General features: G+C 42.4%; 1 protein-coding gene across 10 annotated transcripts in view; it reads right to left on the reverse strand.

The window, feature by feature from the left end:
• KCNMA1 (potassium calcium-activated channel subfamily M alpha 1) overlaps positions 1-23,920 on the reverse strand; it is an 866,219-nt gene that overhangs the window by 232,955 nt on the left and 609,344 nt on the right. For all 10 annotated transcript variants that reach the window (XR_009555312.1, XM_060236723.1, XM_060236715.1 and 7 more), the window contains exon 16: positions 4,225-4,293. Coding sequence is in view for 9 of the 10 variants with exons in the window: in XM_060236723.1 (XP_060092706.1) it covers positions 4,225-4,293 (69 nt within the window). In the remaining variant the exon portion in view is untranslated. The remainder of the gene's footprint in view (positions 1-4,224; positions 4,294-23,920) is intronic.

Below are 23,920 nucleotides of genomic sequence, written 5' to 3' on the forward strand. Positions count from 1 at the left end.
CACTGGGGGCTCCACGAGGCACCCCCTTACTCCCCCTTGCCCATGCAGAGCGCTCCTCTGAGCTTGCCTTGAAGGCAGGCTTGGAGGAGCACTACACAGTGCAGTACACTCTTTGGAGGCTTCCTTTTAAGCTGTGCCCGGCCGCTTTGGGGCGCCTTCCCATTGCACTCATCAGTGTAATGGGAAGGAGCTGCTCGGCCGCTTTCAACCCAAAAGCAGCCGGGCACCACTAAAACAGTGTGCTCTTCAGAGACATCCGAGGAAGCCTCCAAAGAGCGTACTGCAGGGAAAAGCAGCAGCGCAGCAGCACTCTTGTGCGCCACCTGTCGCTCCCTCGTCCCCTGCTCGCCCAGAGTGATGATGTCACTTTTGGTGATATCATCATGCAAAGACAGCCCCAGAGGGAGCTTGCAGGGGGGGGGGAGCAGCGCAGGGGTCGATTAGGCTACACCCCTCTGACGTAGGCAATCCTCCAAGAGCTTCCAGGGCTCTTCTTCCAGGGCTTACTGTAAGCTCCAGGAGGATTGGCTACATCAGGGGTGTGTGGCCTCATATGCAAAGGAGTTCTTGCTACAAATAAAAACCGCTGCTCCCTGGTGATGACCACTCTGGCCCTCCAGTCCTCTTGGAGGGATGGCTGCTGCATTTCTCAGCTTCTTCCCACTGTCCCCCAATGAGCAGAGTGGCCCCTCCTGGCTTTGGGGGAGGGAGGCAGCTTGGCAAGTAGAATGCCACAGAATCCACTTCTGCCATTTTCTCCAGGGTCGTCTGGAGACCAGTTGCAACAACGGGAGAGCTCCAGCCACCACCTGGAGTTCCTAATAACATCAGCCCCAAACAGGAGACAGATTGCAAAAGGGAGCTACATAACAGCAAGCCCCAGGCTGTCGCAATCACTATAACTAATGCAACTAATGAAGTTCCAATATCGTTACAAGAATTTTACAATTTTATCAATAGACATCCTTACTTATCAAACATACATCTATTTATTTATTTATTTATTTATTTATTTATTTATTTATTTATTTATCTATTTATTTATTTTATGATTTATATCCCGCCCTTCCCAACAAGCGGCTCAGGCGGCTCATTCACTAAGGTGCAAAGCCAAACTTTCCAATTTAATAGTCTCTTTATATTGTCGCCATCATTCAACAGTCTCTCTGCAGTTTCCACAATATAGACAGGGCTTTTTTATATAGTGGAGAGGAGAGGAGTGGAATCTAGCTCCTTTTCATATTAGGCCACACACCCCTGATGTAGCCAATCCTCCTGGAGCTTACAAAAAAGAGCCTTGTAAGCTCTTGGAGGATTGGCTACATCAGGGAGGTGTGGCCTAATATGCAAAGGAGCTCCTGCTAGAATTCCACCCCTGATTGTAACAATATTAGAACTTTATTACTGGCACTAGTTATGGTGATTGCAACAGACTTGGGCTTTCTATTGTTTGCCACCTGGAGTCTGGCAACCTGAGCAGCCCCGCACTTCTGTCACTAGCAAGAGGGCCTTTGGGGTTCTAAAAGCCCCCCGTCTCCTCCCCATTCCTTCTCTTTGGCAGAGGAACAGGGTCTTGAGAGGGCACATTGCCTGCAATGCCCTTTGATGCATTTGAAGAATGTATATTTATACATATTCTGTGCATTCAACTCTGGCCTAAACTCTACAGAACATGACAGATTCACATTCTGACCATCACAAAGAGCAAGAGGGGAAATATTTACCAACAGTGTTCACTAGCCAAAAAACCCTGATTTGACTTGGTGGCAGCATTTCACCCATATGCTGGCTAAAAAGTCACCTTTCTTTCAAATAAGGCAAAGAGTTTCACAGGTTTGTCGGGGCAACTTTCACGGGAGAAATTCATTTATTGAAGCAGCCTGAATGTTACAGCTCAATCTTATTGTCAACACCTGTCTGTACAATTGCCATTGAATGCAAATTCAAACATTATTTCTACAGATACTATGCCTAATGTGAGCACACACACTAAACAATGTGCTTTCCAACTGCCAGGGTGAACTGGCAAAATCCAGTTTGAAAGTGCATTGAAAGTGGATTGAAAATGCATTATTTAGTGTCTTTATTTAGTGCCAGTGTCTTTTCTCCTTTCCTGCTTTGCCTTTGGAAGTCAGGCCTGAAGCCTACCACACTCTGCCCAGCAAAGCCTAGGGCTGCCAAGTCCCCCGCAGCCTCCGGCAAGTGACATCATCGCGCCCATAAGTGACATCATTGCACCGGTGATGTCGCGTCCCGACCGCTCAAGGCGTTTCCGGGAAAACTCTATGGTTTTCCTGGACGCTCTTGCATTTTGGGAGGGAAAAAACTCTATGGTACCTGTTGTACCATAGAGTTTTTCCTCCCAAATTGTTACAGTGTCTGGGAAAACCATAGAGTTTTCCTGGAAACACCTAGAGCGGCTGACAACTTCATCACGCCGGCAACTTCAGGGGAGGCTCCCCCCCACCGGCCCAATGTGGACTGATGAGTTGGGAACCTCCCGGGCAGGAGAACCCACCTCCCAGCCTGGGGGCTTGGCAAACCTAGCAAAGCCTGAAACCTTTCTCTAGCCTGAGGTGCCTTCCTCTACTGGGAGAGGCTCCGCTGCCTTCTTAGTTTGTGCCAGAGTCTTGAGTTTTACAGTCAAAGAACAAACCAGGCCTCAGAGAAAGCTCACACTGGATCAATAAAGAGCAAACATAGAAGGATCATTTCATATATGATCTAAGAGTAGGGAGGAAACAATTATTATGTTTAATATTATTATTACACCCTCAGTGTCCACAGTGCATTAGCAGCACCTTTGCACCTCTCTACTGTTGCTAGGAGGAGCCCTGTGGTGTAGAGTGGTAAAGGGCAGTACTGCAGCCCAAATTCTGCTCACAACCTGAGGTCAATCCCGATGGAAGTTGGGTTCAGGCAGCCGGCTCAAGGCTGACTCAGCCTTCTGTCCTTCTGAGGTCGGTAAAATGAGTACCCAGCTTGCTGGGGGTAAAATGTAGATGACTAGGGAAAGCAATGGCAAACCACCCTGTAAAAAGTCTGCCAAGAAAATGTCATGCTGTGATGTCACCCCATGGCTCTGTAATGACTCGGTGCTTGTGGCGCAGAGTCGTAAGCTGCAGTACTGCAGTTCAAGCTCTGCTCATGACCTGAGTTCAATCCCGGCAGAAGCTGGGTTCAGGTAGCTGGCTCAAGGTTGACTCAGGCTTCCATCTTTCCAAGGTTGGTAAAATGAGTAAAGTGTAGATGACTGGGGAAGGCAATGGCAAACCACACCATTAAGAAGTCTGCCAAGAAAATGTTGCGATGTGATGTCACCCCATGGGTCAGTTTGGTGCTTTACCTTTTTTACTATTGCTATTTTCCTATGTATAGATTAAAATCTATGCACCTAAGGTATGGGGCGGACTGACTATTCAGTTTACAGAGAAATTTCCCAGTGGGCCACTATCCTAGAAGGCCATGTCCTGCAAGGTGTGGGGTAAGTATTTGTGGGTTTCCTGCATTGTGTAGGGGTTTGGACTAGAAGACCCTGGAGATCCCTTCCAACTCTATGATTCTAAGGCTCTTTTTTGTAAGCTCTTAGAGGATTGGCTACATCCGGAGTGTGTGGAATAAGCAAAGGCGCTCCTGCTAGAATTCCACCCCTGGTTCTAAGGCTGTTTGCTATTTCCAGACTGCTCCTGCTAAGGTGGTTAAGTAACATTATTTATTCTCAGGGGCCATCTGTGCATCCTTCCCCCGACCCCTTATCCCTCATCTTGTACCTCCCCCTTCCCTCGTTCTGTTGTCTCCTCTACTGAACTGCACCCCTGCAATCTAGAAAACACCATGCACATTAAAAACACAAGATGAATAATAATGATAATCATAATAATAAGCAGAAGGATTTGGAACCTCCGACAAGCAAGTTCCAGTATTTCAAATGCAGAACTTCCTTATCAAGACGAAAAGAGGAAAACCATCCCCCAAGTTTAAAAAAAAAAAGAAGAAGAAAGCCAGGACTTCAGAGCAGGAGAAATTAAAACATTCTTCCTTTGAGCCAATTCAAGGGGCATCTCTTTCAGGGGAAGAATGATGCAGCCATTTGATTAGGTTATGTAAGGCAGTGTAAAAGATGCCGCAGCGAGTGAGGACATAGGTAGAAAAACCCATTCAGGGGAAGGGAGGGGAGACATCCACGGTGCCAGAACCAGTCCTCTTTTGCAGACAGTTACGTACCTGCTTTCCCGTTTCTCCGACTTATATTCTATGGCTATCATTAAGAGCCTCAGCTTCGCAAAGACAAGTCTGTCAGAAAGGGGAAGAAAGGAAAAACAAATTGTCACTGAAGCAACCGTGTAAATGGAACACTTTTTCATTACGAATGCTATCAAGAACATCATCTCTGCAGAAAACAGGTGGTAACTTCGTCCTTGCTATGGTTAAAAGAGTCACCGACTTCCAGGCAATCTCCTGGGATTATAACGGATCTCCAAGCAACAGAGATCGGTTCCCTTGGGAGAAAATGGCTGCTTTGGAAGGTGGACTCTATGGTATCCTCATGTAATCCCTCCCCTCCCCAAATCCCTCCCTCCTCAGGCTACACCCCCAAAATCTCCAGGTATTTCCCAGCCCAGAATTGGCAACCCAAACAATTAAGCCTGCTTCTTTACCAAGGTTTTGTTTTGTTTTTAATTAAAAAAATTAAAAACAATCTTTTTTTTGGCTGATTTTTAAAATGAGAATGAGATGCTGAGCAGTTTTTCCTGCTGTTTTCTCATGGATATCTCTTCACACTTCTTTAAAAGTGAAACTGGCTGAACAGACAGAAGTACTCGAGAACTATTAAAAAAAAAAGACCCACTAATATTTACTAGCTATTACACCTGAGTAATAAAACTGTGCTTTTCATTGTGTGAAGGAAAAAACCTGCTTCCCCTACAGTTCACTGCATAAAAATATGCTGCTGCCTTTTCATCAAAATCTTCTGGCTGTCCCTTGGCTAAAAGCGGCTAGGCTTAATTCCATCAGAGCAAGAGCCTTCTCAGTTGCAGCCCCAATACCTTGGAACACCCTCCCAGAAGACATCAGGACCCTGTGGGATTTATCGCAGTTCCGCAGGGCCTGCAAGACTGAGCTGTTTCGGGTGGCATATGACATCTAATGGGAGAGGGCTGCCACCACATCTGGATCCCTCACGCTTTAGTACTAACTGCCTAGGATCTGGGCGCGTGAGAAAGAAAATATTACATGAGCCACCTGAAGTAGCACCATTGCCATTTATCTGATTGTTTTAGTGTTCTATTGTTTTATGGGAGGGATATATATAAACAAACAAACAATAAATAAATAAATATTAGGGTTTGTAGAGTCTTTCGGGATCAAGTGCCGTGTTCTACTGGAGAAGGTTTTCCTTCCAGACGTTTCGTTCTCAGCTGCGGAGAACATCCTCAGTGGCGTTGCAGCCGGAGCAGGCGCTCAGACCTTCTTGGCTGCTGTGCATTGAGTGGGGCCAGGGCTGCTGGAGAGCTGCTATTTCTAGGCTGGAGGGGGTGTGATGAAAGGGCAATTGGTTTGTGGATGTGCCCATTGTTTGGTGGGGCTTCCTGGAAGGGTAGTGATAAGCCCCACCAAACAAATGCTCTGTATTTGTAAGTAAATCCTTTTACTTTTAATCCTTCTATTTCTTTATCTTCTTGGATTTGCATCAGTAATATTTCAAGAGTCATTATAAACAACAGTGGGGAAAGTGGACAACCTTGTCTTGTACCTTTACTAATTATCATGTATTCTGTAAGATCAGCATTTATACATAGCCTTACATGTTGTTCAGTATATATTGCTTTTATCATTCTTATAAAACTTTCTCCCAGCTCCATTTTCTCCATTACTGCAAACATAAAATCCCAATTTAAATTGTCAAATGCTTTCTCTGCGTTCGCAAAGAATAATGCTACTTCCTTTTCTGGATGTCTTTCATAGTATTCTACAATATTTACAACAATTCTGATATTGTCTCTTATTTGCCTTTTGGGAAGAAACCCCACTTGATCTTCCTTTATAAAGTTTATCAAATATTGTTTAAACCGTTCTGCCAAGATTCTTGTATATATTTTATAGTTATTTAATAATGAAATTGGTCTATAATTTTTTATGTTCATAACATCTCTATCTTCCTTTGGAATCAACAAAATAACAGCTTCCTTCCACATATTTGGTATTTTCCCTTTTGTTCTTATCATATTCATCAATTTCTGAAGTTTCAGGATTAACTCCTCTTTTTTTTTTTTTTTTTTTTTGGTTTTAAGATTTTATTTAGAACATAAAGTACTTTATCTCAATACGCTGTACAGATTGAAGTTGCTTGTGGGGTATACAGACATAGATAATTTCAACTTACATTATCTTAACAACCATTTCAACATTTCAATCCTCTTATTACACACTCTTTCCTCATTTATTTTAATAAATCCAGCCAGTCATGAAATTTTTTCCATTTGTCAATTGCCTCTCTTTTCGGTAAACCTCTTATCATGTTAGAGAGAATATCCATCTCCGCAATATTCAGAATTTTTTGTATTAATTCATCCCTTTGAGGAATAATTTTTTGTCTCCAGACCTTGGCATAAAGAATTCTGGCGGCCGTTAGAATGTAAACTGTGATGTATTCATCTTCTTTTGGTAAATTATCCCTGACTAGCGATAGAAGCATTATCTCGGCTTTTAGCTGTATGTTTACCTTTAAGATCTCTTTTAGTAAATTATAAACCATAACCCAATACTTTTTTGCTAATTCACACGTCCACCAACAGTGGAAAAAAGTACCTATTTTTGCTTCACATTTCCAACATTTTGGTGACATTTCCGACTTCATTTTACTCAACCGGGACGGAGTGAAGTACCACCTATGAAACATTTTAAAGAAATTCTCTCTATAACTGACCGGTTTGATTATTTTGTAATTATTTTTCCATAAAATGTCCCATTGATCTAGCATGATATTTTTCTCCAGGTTCTGCGCCCACTTTATCATTGTGGCCTTGACTACTTCATCTTCTAACTCCATATGTAAAACATAATTGTATACCCTTTTAATTAATTTATATGAGCCTGATATTAGCAGTTTATCGAAATCGTAGTTCGGTCTAGTAAATCCTAAAATTTTATCTCTGTTAAATTTCGCAGTAATCTGCATCATTAACCACCAGTCAATTTTCATTCCCTGATTGGCCAGCTCCTCGTTATTTTTTAATTTGTCCATATCATCCAAGAGATCAGTGTATCTAATTGGTTTTGTGACTTTCCATAAACTAGGCTGAACTACTGCCTCTTCCGGTGATAGCCATCTAGGGGTCTTCCCCCTATAAATCTTATTTTTGATTTTAATCCAGCCTTCCAAAAGGGACTTTCGAATCAAGTGGTTTTTAAAATAAGTCTGTGGCTTCCCCACATACCAAAGGTTAGCGTGCCAGCCGGCCTGGAGATCAAAGCCTTCTATTGCTAATATCCGCCTGTTCTCTAAAAGAACCCAATCTTTAAGCCATAAAGTCTTGCAGGCTAGGTGGTATATTTCCAGGTCTGGGAGGGCCAAACCTCCGTTTTGCTTGTTATCCAACAGAATTTTCCATCTGATTCTGGGTTTCTTACCCTGCCATATGAAAGATCTGAACTGTTTATTCATTTTAGCAAAAAACGGCTTCTTAGCAGCGAAACACAACGTTTGCAACAAAAATAAAATCTTTGGTAAAATACACATCTTAATCAGTGCTGCCCTCCCCATAAGTGATAGTCCTAAATTATTCCACTTTTTAAGCGATATTTCCGTTTCTTTTAATAACGGTATAAAATTATTGTCGTAGATGGTACTACATCTATTTGTAAGGCGTACACCTAAGTATTTTATTTTATGTTCTAATTTACAGCCCATCTTCTTTTCTAATTCCAAAGATGCTGAACCGGGCATGTTTTTTGTTAAAATTTTTGACTTCTGTTTATTAACTTTTAAGCCTGCAACCTCACCATACTTAATTAATTCTGTTAAAGCTTCCTCAGCTGAGTCAAGAGGGTCCTGCAAAATCAAAACCATATCATCTGCGTACGTCAAAATCTTGTACGCCTCTCCTTTAACTTTAATGCCTTTAATTTTATCATTCATCCGAATCGAATTGCTCAGGACTTCCAAAGAAAAAATAAATAGCAGAGGGGATAGCGGGCAACCCTGTCTCGTACCCTTCTCAAGAACTATTTCATCTGTTAGATCTCCATTCACCACAATCCTAGCTGATTGTTTGTCATAAATCGCTTGAATATTTCTAAAAAAATCTCCTCCACAATTAAGTTTCTTAAAGGTTTCAAATAAAAAATTCCAGTCAAGATTGTCGAACGCTTTTTCCGCGTCAATAAAAATAAAAGCAGCCTGCTTATCCCTACATAGATCCAAATATTCCATAATGTTAGCAAGAATACGAATATTATTGCGTAAGTATCTGGATGGCAAAAATCCCGTTTGATCTGGGTGAATTGTGGTGTGTAAAATCTTTTTAAGCCTGTTAGCCAAAATTAAAGAATAGAGTTTATAATCAACATTCAACAAAGATATTGGACGATAGTATTTAATGTCGTCCAGTTGTCCCTTCTCTTTCGGTATGAGCGTCACATTACTGTGTCTCCAAGAGTCCGGTATTTTTGCCGAACACCAAACCTCCTGTATTAAACTTTTGAATTGATTAATTATCAGGTCTTTAAAAGTAATGTAATATTCTGCCGGAATACCATCCGGGCCTGCCGCTTTGTTCTTCTTTAACTTAGACCAGGCTTCCTCTAATTCAAACATAGTAATTGGCTCATTTAAAATTTTTATTTTATCTTCCGGTATTTCCATCAATGGCTTTTTGTTCAAGTAAGCTTCTTGTTCTTCCCTACGAATATCAGCCTTTTTATATAGAGCTGAATAAAAATCTTTTATAATCATCTTTATATCTTCCAAACCTACTTTAGGTCTTCCTTCTTTATCTTTTAACACTTTAATTATTCTTTTTTCCCTTTCTATCCTTATTCTATGGGCTAACCATTTTCCTGGCTTATTAGCGTTGTCAAAATATTGTTGCTTAGAGTATGCTATTTTCTTTTCCATTTCCTCCAGCATCAATAAATGTAATTTATGTTTTAGGTTCTTAATTTCCTCTTTAATTACCCTTTGTAAGGGATTTTGCTTTAGTTGAGATTCTTTATTTTTAATTAAATCAGTCAGCTCGGTTCTTAATCTTGCATCTTCCCTTCTCTTATTTGCCAGAAAATTAATAACCAATCCTCTAAAGTAAGCCTTACTTGTTTCCCACAACGTCGTTTGAGACACCTCAACCTGTGCGTTTACTTGAAAGAAAAACGTCATTTCTTCCTGTATAAATTCCACAAACCTCTTATTATTAGTTAAATTATGGTGCATTCGCCAACCAGATCTCCTCTCCTTACTTCTCATTTCACACATTAGGGGACAATGATCTGCAATCGTTGAGGGAAGAATTTCTACCTCTTGTAATGTTTTGACCATACCAGCTGAAAGCCACATCATGTCAATCCTTGACCAGGAATTGTGCCTATTTGAGAAGTATGTGTAATCCCGCCTATTTGGATTTAACATACGCCAAATATCTGTCAGACCATAGTCTTCGGCCAAATTAATAAAATTTTGAGGGAGGACACTACTTCCTTTCCTTTTAGTTTTCCCCCTATCCTTGTTCAAAACACTTCTATCCAAATATGAATCTTTCACAGCGTTAAAATCTCCAATAATAGCTATCTTTTCATATTCACAGTTTCTCACCTTATGACATAATTCTCTATAGAAGGTACCTTGTGACTCATTGGGTGCGTAAACGTTTATTAAAAGAAATTTATCACCATGACTAACAATCTCAATGCCCTGAAAACGGGCATCCTTCCCTTCAAAAATTAATTCCGCTTGTATGTCCCCTGAAATATAAGTTACCAATCCTCTCTTTTTTTTACCCTCCTCAGATGTACAAATAGCCTTCCCTAAGCCCTTATTCAATAGTAGATGCTCATCCTTCTTTTTTATATGCGTTTCCTGTAGGCAGATAATATCTGCCCTAAGTTTTTTAAGTTGATGAAAAACACGTTTCCTTTTTTGGGGCAGATTTAAACCGTTTGTATTAACTGAGATTATCTTCATTATGTTCAGTTGATTCTAACCTTTACTTTATTTTTATTTTATTTTTTAGTTTTGATCTTCACTCCCTCCACTGAGATTTTTTCTTTTTCTGCAACCTAGTTTCTCTGTAAAAGCCTTCTTCTTCTTGACCCACTTCTCCCTCTTCCCGCTCCTTTGAGTACTGATCAGAATCATTCTGTGGGGTTCCCTCTTGTAGTCCTCTATGATTTTTTGACCAACCCTTTCCCTGGAAATTCTTTGTATATTTATTAATGAATTCTTCCATCTCCGAAAGGGAATCTATTCTAAATCTGGAGTTGGTGTATGTAAAGGATAGTCCTTCAGGGATTAACCATCTGTAAATTATGCCTTTCTCCTGCAAAAATTCAGCTAATTTTAAATATTCTTTTCTTCGAATCCTTATTGCCCAAGGCACTTCTTTCATAATTTTGATTTTAACTCCTTTTATCATTAGTTGGCGATCCCTAAGTTCCTTCCAAACCTTTTCTTTAATCACTTTTCGGACAAATCGCACATGTATTTCACGCGGGAGATCATTCTTTTTGGCGTATAGTGTGTTGACCCTATAAATACTGTCAATCTCCTTTCCCACTTCTTCCTTCTCTGTACCTACACTATTTGTTAATGCATCCGCCATCATTTCTAGTAGACACTCACTTTTTTCTTCAGGCACATTTAAAAATCTGAGCACATATTCAGCCTGTCTCATCTCCATCTGGGCTATTTTATTATTTAATTCATTCTGTTTCTGTTCCAGATCTCCCATTTTAATTTCAGTCTGCTTCATTTTATGTTCTATTGATTTGGTTATCTTAACCACTTCTGCTATGTCTTTTTTGGTATCCGTAACTTTATAGTCTAAGCCATCAAATTTATCTCCCAGCGCTTGTATCTGTTGAGACAGTGAAACTTGTACTTGATTGAGTGCCTCGGCAAAACTCTGCTGTAGCTCTTTAATTGATTCTTGTGCAATTGCCGCACCAACCGTTTTAGGTTGCCCTGGAGAGGCTTTAAATTTCCCTTGTTGAGACATCCTATCAATCTATAATCACACTTTATCAGCACTGGTCAAAATAAATTCTTTTAGCGCTTATTTTTTTCAATTAATACCTTCCACAATACTAAACGCACTAATCGTATTCAATAGTGCAATAGTGCAATTAAAAATTCACTGTCTTAACTTATAAACTTCTTACACAACCCGCGTTCGATACAGCAAGCAAGGTGGACTAAACCCCACTACCACAGCTCACTAGAGAGTTCTTATATCTTGTACTTCCCACTGGTTTTATCAACAGAGTAATGTCTGGCCAACAGAGTAATGTCCAGCCAGCCAAAATAGCATCACATAGCGTCACACAGTCTACTTATATAAACCTATTTTTGTAAAGTCCTTTTGAGGGTTTTAAAAAATTTAGCTGTATAGCCATCTGGCCAAGGTGCTTTTCCATTTTCCATTGCATTAATTGCTGCTTCAATTTCTACTTTTTCAATTGGATCGTTCAAAACTTTTCGCATATTTTCTGCTAAGGGTGCTATTTTTATCTTTTGTAAGTACTCATCCATCTTTTCTTTCCTTATTTTAACGCCTTTAAATAACTTGGCATAATACTTAAAGAATTCTCTTTTTATTCCTTCTTGATCTACCATCTCTCTTCCATCCACCACAATTTTATTAATAATTTTACTTTCTCTCTTTTTCTTCAGTTGCCAGGCCAAATATTTTCCGGGTTTGTTTGCTCCCTCGAAAGATTTCTGCTGCAATCTTTTCAGATTCCATTCCAGTTCTTTATTTAACAAATGTCTCATTTGCGTTTGTAATATTGTAATCTCCCTTATAATTTTCTTTTTCCCTGGCCTTTTTCTCAGTTCCCCTTCTTTTTTCTTTATTTCATTTTGAATGACCAACATCTGTTTTTCTTTTGCCCTCTTATCTTTGTTATTCAATGCAATCAATATTCCTCTCATTACTGCTTTATAAGCATCCAAGACCGCCTGAAATTCTATATCCTCTTTATCGTTTATTTGGAAGAAAGCTTTAGTGTCATTTTCTAGAGATGTCACTATTTCTTTATTCTGTAGTAAATCTTCATTCAATCTCCATCTTCTCAACTTCTTAGACAATTTTGTAATCTACATTATTGGGTTATGGTAAGCCCCAATTTTAGGTAAAATCTCTATTTTCTTTGTTATAAGGCCTAAGTCTTTAGTGCCCCACAACATGTCAATTCTGGAAAAAGTTTTGTCTTGCTGAAAAAAAGGTATAGTCCCGCGCTTCAGGATTAATTTTCCTCCATATATCCTCCAAATTTTCTTGTTTGACCAATTAAAAAAAAGACTTTGGCAATTTTCCTTCCTTCCTTACTATTTTTCCCCCCGACCTATCCAGGGTGTTCTTAATTGTTCCGTTAAAATCTCCCATTATCAAAACTTGGTCATAAGTCAGTTCATCAAATTGTTGTATAATGTCTTTTTAAAAAGCATCCTTTGCACCATTTGGTGCATACAGTCCCAATAACAACGTTTTTCTGCATTTAATATCATTTCTACCGCTACAAATCTTCCTTCTTTATCTTTAAACACTAATTTTGGCTCCAATTCTTGTTTAATATAGAAAATCACTCCCCTTTTCTTCTGTTCAGACAATGAATAAAATTCTAGTCCCAGTTGTTTATTCCATAAAAATCTGTAATCCTTTTGTTTGATATGCACTTCTTGTAAACAAACTATATTACAATTTTGCTTTTTAATTCAATGATAAGTTGCCTTTCTTTTTTGTGGTGAATTTAGTCCATTTACATTCTAAGATAATAATTTGTAATCCATCATGGTGCAAATTCTTTATGTTCTTCATAAAACCTATGCAGTTCCTGTGTGCTTGTAATTGTAATCCTTTTTCCTTGCAGCTCAAAGCTCAGACCTTCAGGTATTATCCATCTATACCTCATTTCATTGTCACATAGTTTTTCTGTCAATTTTTGTATGCTTTTCTGTCATGTATCACTTGTCTTGGCAATTCTTTCATGATTCTTATTCTGCTGCCTCCCACTATCAATGTCTTTTCAAAATTTTTATTCAAGATTTTTCCTACCATTTCTTTTGTCATATATCTTATAACCACATTCTTGGTAGATTATTTTTCTTGGCATATAGTGAGTTTACTCTATACATATAGTCATACATGCTTCTAGTTCCTTCAGGATCTTCCTCCAAAAATTCTGCAATTATTCTTTTTATATATCCTTTCAAATCAGTCTCTTCATCCTCAGGTACTCCTCTCAGACATATCTGGGTTTCCAGCAATTTGCAGTCATGAATTGCCACCTTTTCTTGCATGTTTAGCAAGGTGGGATCATGTACTTTCACTCTCTCTTCCACCTCTTGCACTTTCTTTGATGTTACCACAGTCTCATTTCTGAGATCTTCTATATCTTTCTTAGCTCTTCCATGTCTTTTCTAATTTCTTTTTTAGAAGCAGTTATCATGTCTCTCACCCCTTTCATCAACCTGGCTTCCATTGCTTCTAATTGCTCTTGCATTTTCTCCATTGAGGCAGTCCTTGCACGGGTTAACTTATGTTCTGACATTTAAAAAAACAGCGAAAATTTTGACCTCTCCAAATTAAATTTAAACTATCGGGTTTGATAGAGTAAGGCTTGCCCTTTTCAATAAGCCTAATTTTGCCGTCCTCAGAGCCTCCTGGGCTCAGATATTAATTTTTAAAGTTTTTATTTCTTCCAAAATGGCGGTCGTGACTTTTTGCTTCCCTTTAAAAAAAATTTCCTTCAAAAGGCTTCTAAAATAATTATCAGCGATAATGTCCAATAGTATTTACCTTATAATTGTCACCTCTGTTAGTTTCACCAATTTTTAATGTCCCGAACACTTTAAAAATTTTGTTTAAATTTTGACCTAGCATGGCCGCCAATGTTTTTCTATGATCTTCATAAAACCTTCATGATCTTATAGTCCTAGAGTAGGCTAGCTGCTTCAATGATTTCCCTCTTCCATCCGACACTTCCTGCTTTTCTTGCCACCAAATCCCGTTTTCTCTGGTAAAAAGATCTCGCGATGTTTGACGTATTTTCTCTGTTGACTGTGAGAGCTGCAAATCTGTGATGATGGGGCTTTTTCACCAAAACCACAAGTAGACAAAACAATACATTTCTTTCCACTTTTTAGCACTGTCCTTTAAATTTACAAAGTTCAAATTTCACCCCTTCTTCTTCCAAGCTTTCTGAATCTCTATTTCCCACCTTCTGATTTTATTTTGTTTAACTTTAAATAGTCTGGAATGAGAATAGTCATCAGTACCTTTTTTTTGCAGTTATCCAGATCCAACTCCGGTCTTGTATAGCTTTAGATGTTTAGCAGTCTCAAAAAGGTTAGGATCCTGTCGAGCTTATGTCAAACAAATGACTCTGGAAACTTCTGCAGATGATGAATATGCAACTCGTCTCCGGAGACCCCTCAAAGGAGCCCCGCCCCCGGGACTCTCTTTTAGCCAAGGTAAATCTCCTCCGAGTTTCCTGTGCATATCTTGGACTGATCTCTGACTGAGAAAAGTAGGCAGTAGGCATCAAATTGCCCTCCATTACAATGAACAGAAGCCCCAGCCTGCTCCCCTTCTGAGAAGCAATTCAGCTTGGCATTTTCCAACCCCGGAAGCCTCCCGCGACAGGAAACTTTTGAGGGGAGAATATCAAAATATTGAGAGGAGTAGACATGGACCTGTGCTTTGCATGCAGAAATTGATAATCAAGGTTCAGGATACACTTTTCAGTTAAGGCACGAATCTCATCAGATCAAGCATTACGCCAAAAGCCAGCAGCTTTCCATCAAGAAGTTTCATCCAAGAGGATCTAATGGAATGGAGTTTCCTCTTGCTGAAAATCGGCTTGAGCCTTAGATCGACTGCAGAAAGCCTGGCCCTGGCTTCTAATGATTTTTGGTCAAATTCTGTTTCGACATTAATGCCCAAAAAACAACATGGGGCATTTACCAGCTTCCGAAGAAACTGGAGGAGACATCATTCCAGGGTCTGGAGCACCAAATAAGATAAGGAGAACAACTTTTAGGATAAAGACTTTTAGGGCTTTTTTTGTAGCAATAACTCTTTTGCATATTAGGCCACACACTTAATGTAACCAATCCTCCAAGAGCATACAGGGCCTATTGTAACCTCCAGGAGCATTTATATCAGGGGTGTGTGGCCTAATAGGAGTTCCTGCTACAAAAAAGCCCTGAAGACCTTCATGGTACCAGCAACATATTTTCCTCACTGTCCCTTTAAAAACTGCATGCTCAAGAAGCTAATTATAATATTATTATTATACTTATAATATTAATCACCTTCTAAGTATATAACATTAGAACCTTTACAAATAATAATAATACAAAATCAATCTGTTTTCCCAGTCTGTAAAGATTCCTGAATGCAGACTGTGCCCAAGGATGAAGAAATTGTATTTACTGGACATAGGCACATAAAGACCACTTGGGGATAGCTTTGATCTCTTCCAGGTGGGGTTTGGTGATCTCCCAGAATTACAACTGATCTCCAGCTAACCAAGATCACTTCAGAGAAAATGGCTGCTTTGGAGGGCGGGCTCTATGGCATTATACCTCCCTGCTGAGGTCCCTCCCCCTCCCTGAACCCTATCTTTAGCCAGGAGAGGAGGCGGTTGAGAGGGGATATGATCACCATCTTCAAGTACTTGAAGGGCTGTCATATAGAGGATGGTGTAGAATTGTTTTCTATGGCCCCGGAAGGTAGGACCAATGGGTTGAAATTAAAACAAAAGTGTTTCCGGCTCAACATTAGGAAGAACTTCCTGACCGTTAGAGCGGTTCCTCAGTGGAACAGGCTTCCTTGGGAGGTGGTGGGCTCTCCTTCCTTGGAGGTTTTTAAACAGAGGCTAGATGGCCATCTGGCAGCAATGAAGATCCTGTGAATTTTGGAGGAGGTATTTGTGAGTTTCCTGCATTGTGCAGGGGGTTGGACAAGATGACCCTGGAGGTCCCTTCCAACTCTATGATTCTGTAGTCTCTGTCTCCAAAATCTCCAGGCAAGCTAAGATGGCCCTATGATAATTTAAGAAAGATTTTGACAATGCAGTGTTCTACCACCTTCCTGGACAAATCTTGTTTAATGAAGAATTTGGCCGTGATGGGAAGTTTGATTAAATTGCAGCCAACTGACAGTGACCCCACAGGGTCTTCAAGGCAAGAAATGAACAAATTTGGTTTGCCGTTGTCTTGCCTCTGTATAGCAGTCACAGTCTTAGAAGAAGAAGACTACAGATTTATACCCCGCCCTTCTCTCTGAATCAGAGCCTCAGAGTGACTTACAATCTCCTTTATCTCCTTCCCCCACAACAGACACCCTGTGAGGTGGATGGGGCCGAGAGAGTTCTCCCTGAAGCTGCCCTTTCAAGGACAACTTTGCGAGAGCTATGGCTGACCCAAGGCCATTCCAGCAGCTGCAAGTGAAGGAGGGGGGAATCAAACCTGGTTTTCCCAGATAAGAGTCCACACACCTAACCACTACACCAAACTGGCTCCCCCATCCGAGTACTGACTCTGCTAAGCTTCTGAGCTCTGACAATATCTGGCTAGTCACTCTGCGGTGGTGCTCTGTCAAGTTACAGATGACTTATGGTGACCCCCTCAAATGCTTTTCAAGGCAAAAGATGTTCAGAGGTGGCTTGCCCTGGACTCATCCAAATACTAACCGGACCCTGATTAGCTTCTGTGATATGACAAGACCAGGCTAGCCTGGGCCTTCCAGGTCAGGACAGTGAAGTGATTACTACAGTAGAAAAAAAAAAGTGGAAGTTCATGGAAGGGAAGTTGGGAGATCTTAACGAAGACCCTGAGACAACTGTCTCCAAGTGACTTTCTTCTTTGTCCATCCCATGCTTTGTGTGCCCAGTTCTGCACATTCTCCAAGGAGTTAAGATTCTTTCTCCTTTCCCTGATTTTATCTTCCTAACCATGATGACTACTGGCCCAAGATCACCTAATAACCTTCATGGCTGAATAAGGATTTGAACTTAGTCCAATATACTCCCCCTGGCTCTCTGTATTTAAATCCTTGGGCTTAGGCAACATCAGGGAAAGTACTCAGCCTCTATGTCCTGTTGCTGGACCTCCAGAGGAACTGGTTGACCAGTGTGTGAGACAGGATGCTGAATTAGATGGACCCAGTGCTGAATTAAACCCTGTGGAGGCCCCTAGGCAGTCAAAGTCTTGGGGGGGGGGGGGCTTGCAAATTATCTCAGAGTTTGAGTCCCCACCCCACCACCCATTGCCCCTACTGCAGCCTGCAGGCACCTTCCTAAAATCCCCTTCTACTAAGCTTTGGGGGAGAGGCAGAGAGAGGCAAACTTGGCAACAACGTCAACAGCTGCACCAGGCAAGTCGAGCAAAGAGCGGCTCAGTTGCTGGCTTTGTGTGCAGGCTGGGAGGGCTGCAAGTAGGGTGAAAACCGGGGGGGGGGGGCGGTCTGGTGCCCCTAAAGGCGTGGGGGCCCATAGGCCAGTGCCTACTTGGCCTAATTGTTAATCTGGTCCTGGATGGACCACTCATCTGATCCAGCAGGACTCTTCTAACGCTCTTCTGGCTTTGAGGGCAACAGTCGTATAATCGTTCAACAGTAAGGTTCTTTTCCCAGAGAAAGGAAAAGTTCATGATTTAAAATCAATCTATATGTCTACTAAGGAAAAGTTGATTATTTTAAATTGATATGTATGTTTGCGGTATAATCAGGGTGTGAGGAAAAGGCTTTGTGCTAGCAACAAAATGACTTTAAAACAGCTGGATTTCTCTTCCCCCCCCCCCCCCACCCATGTTAAGTACCATGTTGAGATCCACAAAAAAGTGAAAATGACATTATAGGGAGTTTTAATCTCTTTCCCTCATTTTTAACTACCAACATCATTTATTAACAGGAGCCGTCTGAACACAGATGTTCCTGAACAAAGGCTCCAAAAGAGCTGGGGCCAACTGTGCCAGTCTGCCTGCCCAGAGGGAAATAAATCCTTCTCCTAATTAAATCAGGATTTTTGAGAGGCTGAGATCCTCACTTGCATAAATTAGAGAGGAAACCTTCTATATTGTCACTTCGCTAAAGCATCCAGACAAGAAACTAGGGATGTATCCATCATCTTTGCATTCTATCATCTGCTGTCACTATGGAACGGGCAGATGTAAATCTGCCTTGACGTAAGTAATTTTTGGAAAATTAATGGAGGAAAGAAGGAGAGGTACCACTCTACATGCAGCCGGTGAATGTACAGTGGGTGGAAGAATGTAATGGTCAAAGACTGAGAGAATAGAGCAATAAATGCCATTGCAGTGGCACATAAGAGGTTCCCTTTAATTTCCTCAGAGGCAGGAAAAAGGGCAGAAGTCTCCTCAACCAGCTGGCTCCCTGAGACGCTCATTAATTGGACATCAGCTGCAGTGCCAAACCTCAGAATGAGTTGGGGGACAGGGCGTGGCACACCGGCATCATGCCAACCATGCTGATGTCACTTCTGGATTTAACATAGGGGGTGCTCTAGCATTTTGCAAAAAAAACAAAAAACTCCATGGTTTTACCATATAGCGGGAGGCCTGAAATCCCAAACTGGACTTCGCAGGAAAAGTTCCACAAAAAATGAATTAGAGCAGCCACTTTCATTCCTTTATTTATACCCTGTGTTGCTTCCCAAGGGGGACCTAAAATGAAGGGCATTATTTGTGATTTTCTCTTCACAATGTGTACATTTATCATAGCTAGGGGTGGCATTCTAGCAGGAGCTCCTTTGCATATTAGGCCACACACTCCTGGTGGAGCCAGTCCTCCAAGAACTTACAAAAAAGAGTCTTGTAAGCTCTGGGAAGATTGGCTACATCGGGGGGGGGGGTGGCCTAATAGGCAAAGGAGCTCCTACTAGAATTCCACTCTTGGTAGCAGCACCCTTAGAGACCAACAAGGTTGTCAGGTTCAGGTGGGTTGCCGTGTTGGTCTGAAGCAACAGAACAAAATCTGAGTCCAGTGGCACCTTTAAGACCAACTTTAAGATTCCATATGCATGCTCAGATCCAGAATTAAACTTTTCTGGACTTAAAAGTGCCACTGAACTCAAAGATTTTCAAGGTATGAGTGTTCAAGGGTCAAAGCTCCCTTCATCAGAGCTCTGACGCTCGAAAGCTCATACCCCGAAAATCTGGTTAGTCTTTGCTGGTTGGTCCCAGAATTGAATCTCGCTGTTCTACTGGAGGCCAACCCGGTCGCCTTCTGAAATGATCTTTTTTCACAGGGTTGTTAGACAAAACCCTGTTCTTAGTTCTATAATGGAGCCAGTGAGGTGTAGTGATCAGAAGGTAAGGTTAGGACCTCAGAGGCTGGGGCCCAATTCCCCCCTCTGCTGACCACACTCTCTGTCAACCTGACTTCATGAGGGTGTTTGGGGGAATAAAATTATATTATTATTATTATTATTATTATTATTATTATTATTATTATTATTATTATTATTATTATTATTATTATTATTATTATTATTATTATTATTATATTTGATGATGATATTGGATTTATATCCCACACTGAATCTCAGAGTCTCAGAGCAGTCACAATCTCCTTTACCTCCCCCCGCAACAGACACCCTGTGAGGTGGGTGGGGCTGAAAGAGCTCTTACATCAGCTGTCCTTTCAAGGACAACAGCTATGAAAGCTCTGGCTGAATGAGGCTATTCCAGCAGGTGCAAGTGGAGGAGTGGGAAATCAAACTCGGTTCTCTCAGATAAGAGAGCTATGGCTGAACCCAGGCTATTCCAGCAGGTGCAAGTGGAGGAGTGGGGATTCCAACCCGGTTCTCCCAGATAAGAGAGCTCTGGCTGACCCAAGGCCATTCCAGCAGCTGCAAGTGGAGGAGTGGGGAATCAAACCCGGTTCTCCCAGATAAGACAGCTCTGGCTGACCAAAGGCCATTCCCGCAGCTGCAAGTGAAGAAGTGGGGAATCAAACCCGGTTCTCCCAGATAAGAGAGCTCTGGCTGACCCAAGGCCATTCCAGCAGCTGCAAGGGGAGGAGTGGGGAATCAAACCCGGTTCTTCCAGATAAGAGAGCTCTGGCTGACCCAAGGCCATTCCAGCAGCTGCAAGTGGAGGAGTGGGGAATCAAACCCGGTTCTCCCAGATAAGAGAGCTATGGCTGACCCAAGGCCATTCCAGCAGGTGCAAGTGGAGGAGTGGGGATTCCAACCCGGTTCTCCCAGATAAGAGAGCTCTGGCTGACCCAAGGCCATTCCAGCAGCTGCAAGTGGAGGCGTGGGGAATCAAACCCGGTTCTCCCAGATAAGAGAGCTCTGGCTGACCCAAGGCCATTCCAGCAGGTGCAAGTGGAGGAGTGGGGAATCAAACCCGGTTCTTCCAGATAAGAGAGCTCTGGCTGACCCAAGGCCATTCCAGCAGCTGCAAGTGGAGGAGTGGGGAATCAAACCCGGTTCTCCCAGATAAGAGAGCTATGGCTGACCCAAGGCCATTCCAGCAGGTGCAAGTGGAGGAGTGGGGATTCCAACCCGGTTCTCCCAGATAAGAGAGCTCTGGCTGACCCAAGGCCATTCCAGCAGCTGCAAGTGGAGGCGTGGGGAATCAAACCCGGTTCTCCCAGATAAGAGAGCTATGGCTGACCCAAGGCCATTCCAGCAGGTGCAAGTGGAGGAGTGGGGAATCAAACCCGGTTCTTCCAGATAAGTGTCTGTGCACTTAACCACTACACCAAACTGGCTAGTAATAATAATAATATTGTGAATCGCCTTATCCTGGCCGATGCCAGGCTCTAGGAGATGTACATCAGCATAAAATACATATAAAATCAACCAATCCAATTAATTAATAACAGTTCACTACCCAATAGCATCCTTTGTAGTGTGCAACAATTCAGCCTCCTAGGTATCAGGAGCAGAGAATCTCCCTTGGGGGTGGGGGAGAGAAGGTGGGGTGCCAGCCCAACAACTATCACTGTCCTCAAGCAAAGGCCTGGCAGAACATCTCTGCTTTGCAGGCCGTGCGGAATTGTGGAAGATCCCATCGGGCCTAGTGTCTTCAGGCAGAGCGTTCCACCAAGTTGGGGCGAGGACTGAAAAGGATGCATGCTGCCCTGAGCTCCAAAAAGGACAGGCAATATAAAATGTGGTCAATATAGAGACTTAAAATGCCAGCTACCACCTTTTACTCAGGTGTCAGTCTCCGGGATGGGGGGGGGGGGAGGTTGTCAGGTTCAGCTCCACCAAAAGCAAAAAAGGCAAATGGAATTGATGAGAATTCTGTCCCCATCCTGAGGTTTCAGTAAACACACCTAAACTATTTGAGGTTCCCTTGAATTTCCTCAGATTTTTCACCCAAGAAGGGACACCATTTCCCAAATAGTTGTTTTGGATTTTTCTTGGTAGTTTCAAATAATCTTTTTTAAAAAAACACTATCGACCAATACTGAACAGAAGCAGCCACTTCAAAGGGTTCCAAAGCATGCACAGATGGTTTGCCATTTAAACTGCTCCAAGGAGATATATTTTTAAAGAGAGCCGATTATAGGCAATTTATTGCCTTTCTACCGGACCTGATTATATGGTGACTGATTCGCTTTCCTTTGCAGGAACAAAACAGAAAAAAACCTCATTTTGGTATCTTTTCTTATCACGCAAACAAAGTGAGAGGAATATTCATGCGTCGAGCAAGATAATGTGCAACTATCACGTCCTAATTGCTGCTGAGCTTTAATTAATCTGAACTGCGGAGTGACATTATCATTAACAAGTGGGTTAGACTTGACTTACGGCCTCTACTTAATTTCAGCCCGAAAGTAGATAATTAAGCCTCCAGATAATCAAATGCTTCAAGAGAATGCCAATGTTGCGGGCGGGTCCTGAAACTCATCAAAGGCCCCTGCTTTATGGATTGAAGCACCTTTACTACACTGGCATGCGCCATAGGAAGAAAGAGAGCTGCGGAGTCAGAACGTGTTTCCGAGGGCCAGATGGAAACACAGCTGTTCCGACAAAGGGAAAGGCTTGGAGGCCCAGCTCCCAGGGGTTGCCTTCACATCGATCCTGCCCAATGGGGCACAATTAGCAATAATGCAAAACGATGCAAGAAGCATTTGAGATCTTGTGCTTGAGCAGGTGCTGTTTTCTGCCAAGATTCATAGAGCAAAGGCATAAGGGAGGCTAACGGGGTCTGTTATTAACAGGGCTTTTTTTGTAGCAGGAACTCCTTTGCATATTAGGCCACACACCCCTGAGGTAGCCAATCCTCCAGGAGCTTACAGGGCTGTTGGTACAGGGCCTACTGTAAGCTCCTGGAGGATTGGCTACATCAGGGGTGTGTGGCCTAACATGCAAAGGAGTTCCTGCTACAAAAAAAAGCCCTGGTTATTAACGTAAGTCGAGTGCAAACCTTGATCAACCGCTACAAACTCACACGATGGTGAGCACGTTAGTTCCGTTCAGAGGCAGAGCTGGAGTCAAACCCACTGTGGTGGCATGGCTAGAGCGCTCAACTAGAATGTGGGAGGACCAGGTTTGAATCCCCACTCTCCAATGGAAGCTTGCTGAGTGACCCTGGGGCAGTCACACACATTCGGCATATCCTGCCTCAAGGGGAGGTTAAAATGGAGGGCAGGAGACTGGCATAGGCTGCCCAGTGAGAAGAAAGCAGGGTACAATGAAGTCAAGGGCCTGCAACCTTTCTGAACCTGTGGGCACCACTGGAATTCTAATGCGGGCTGGTGAGCGCAGCCACAAAATGGCTGCCACAGGAGACGGAACCAGCCACAAAATGGCTACCGTGGGAGGCAGAGGCTTACATACAGAGGAAGCCCAAGTGCAGGGGAGAAGGGGGTAATTTTAAAAAGACACTGGGAAAGAGGAGTCACAGAGGATAAAACTAATGCTCTGGCGGCAGGTGCCACTGAAACTATGCCATTTTAATCTGCCTGGCCAATCAGATAGTTCTCCAGTGGCTACTCGGAAGCCCTGCTGGGCAAGTGCTGCACTTGTCCCCACCTACTTTCTAAAGACACCTGGTGAGTGCCAGGAAGGGGTGCTGGAAGGCACCAGAGTTCCCACAGGGGGCACCATGCTAGGGACCCCTGAATTAAATGAATCATAAAAACAGCCTCTGAAGCTTCAACTCCAGGCATGTCGAACGCATTTGTTAGGAGGGCCGGATCTAACATAAATGAGACTTTGTCGGGCCGGGTCACGTGTGGCATAAACTGTAATGCCAGGTAGCAGGGGTCGTTTTGTAAAAAAATAGGTGGTTGAGCTCATCCAGGGATTGTTATGCAGCTGCACCTACTATTCAATGGACAAGGAGGTGGGACTCTCAGAAGGAGGAGGTGGAACTCTCAGAAAGGTTCAGGAGCTGCACTCCTGTGAGCTCCCACTGAATCTGAGGTCTGGATGTAAGTGATATGAGTGAATTGTCTGATTTTACCAGTTGTGAGCTGCCCTGAGCCTGCTTCGGCGGGGAGGGTGGGATATAAATCCAATAAACCTTAAACCACTTGCAGTTGCTGGAATGGCCTTGGGTCAGCCATAGCTCTCTCAAGAGTTGTCCTTGAAAGGGCAGCTTCTGTGAGAGCTTGCTCAGCCCCACCCACCTCACAGGGGGGTCTGCTGTGGGGGAAGAAAATAAAAGAGATTGTAAGCTGCTCTGAGATTCAGAGTGGAGAGCAAAGTATAAATCCAA

Source organism: Heteronotia binoei, chromosome 4, assembly GCF_032191835.1.
Source record: "Heteronotia binoei isolate CCM8104 ecotype False Entrance Well chromosome 4, APGP_CSIRO_Hbin_v1, whole genome shotgun sequence".
NCBI classification, from domain to species: Eukaryota; Metazoa; Chordata; class Lepidosauria; order Squamata; family Gekkonidae; genus Heteronotia; species Heteronotia binoei.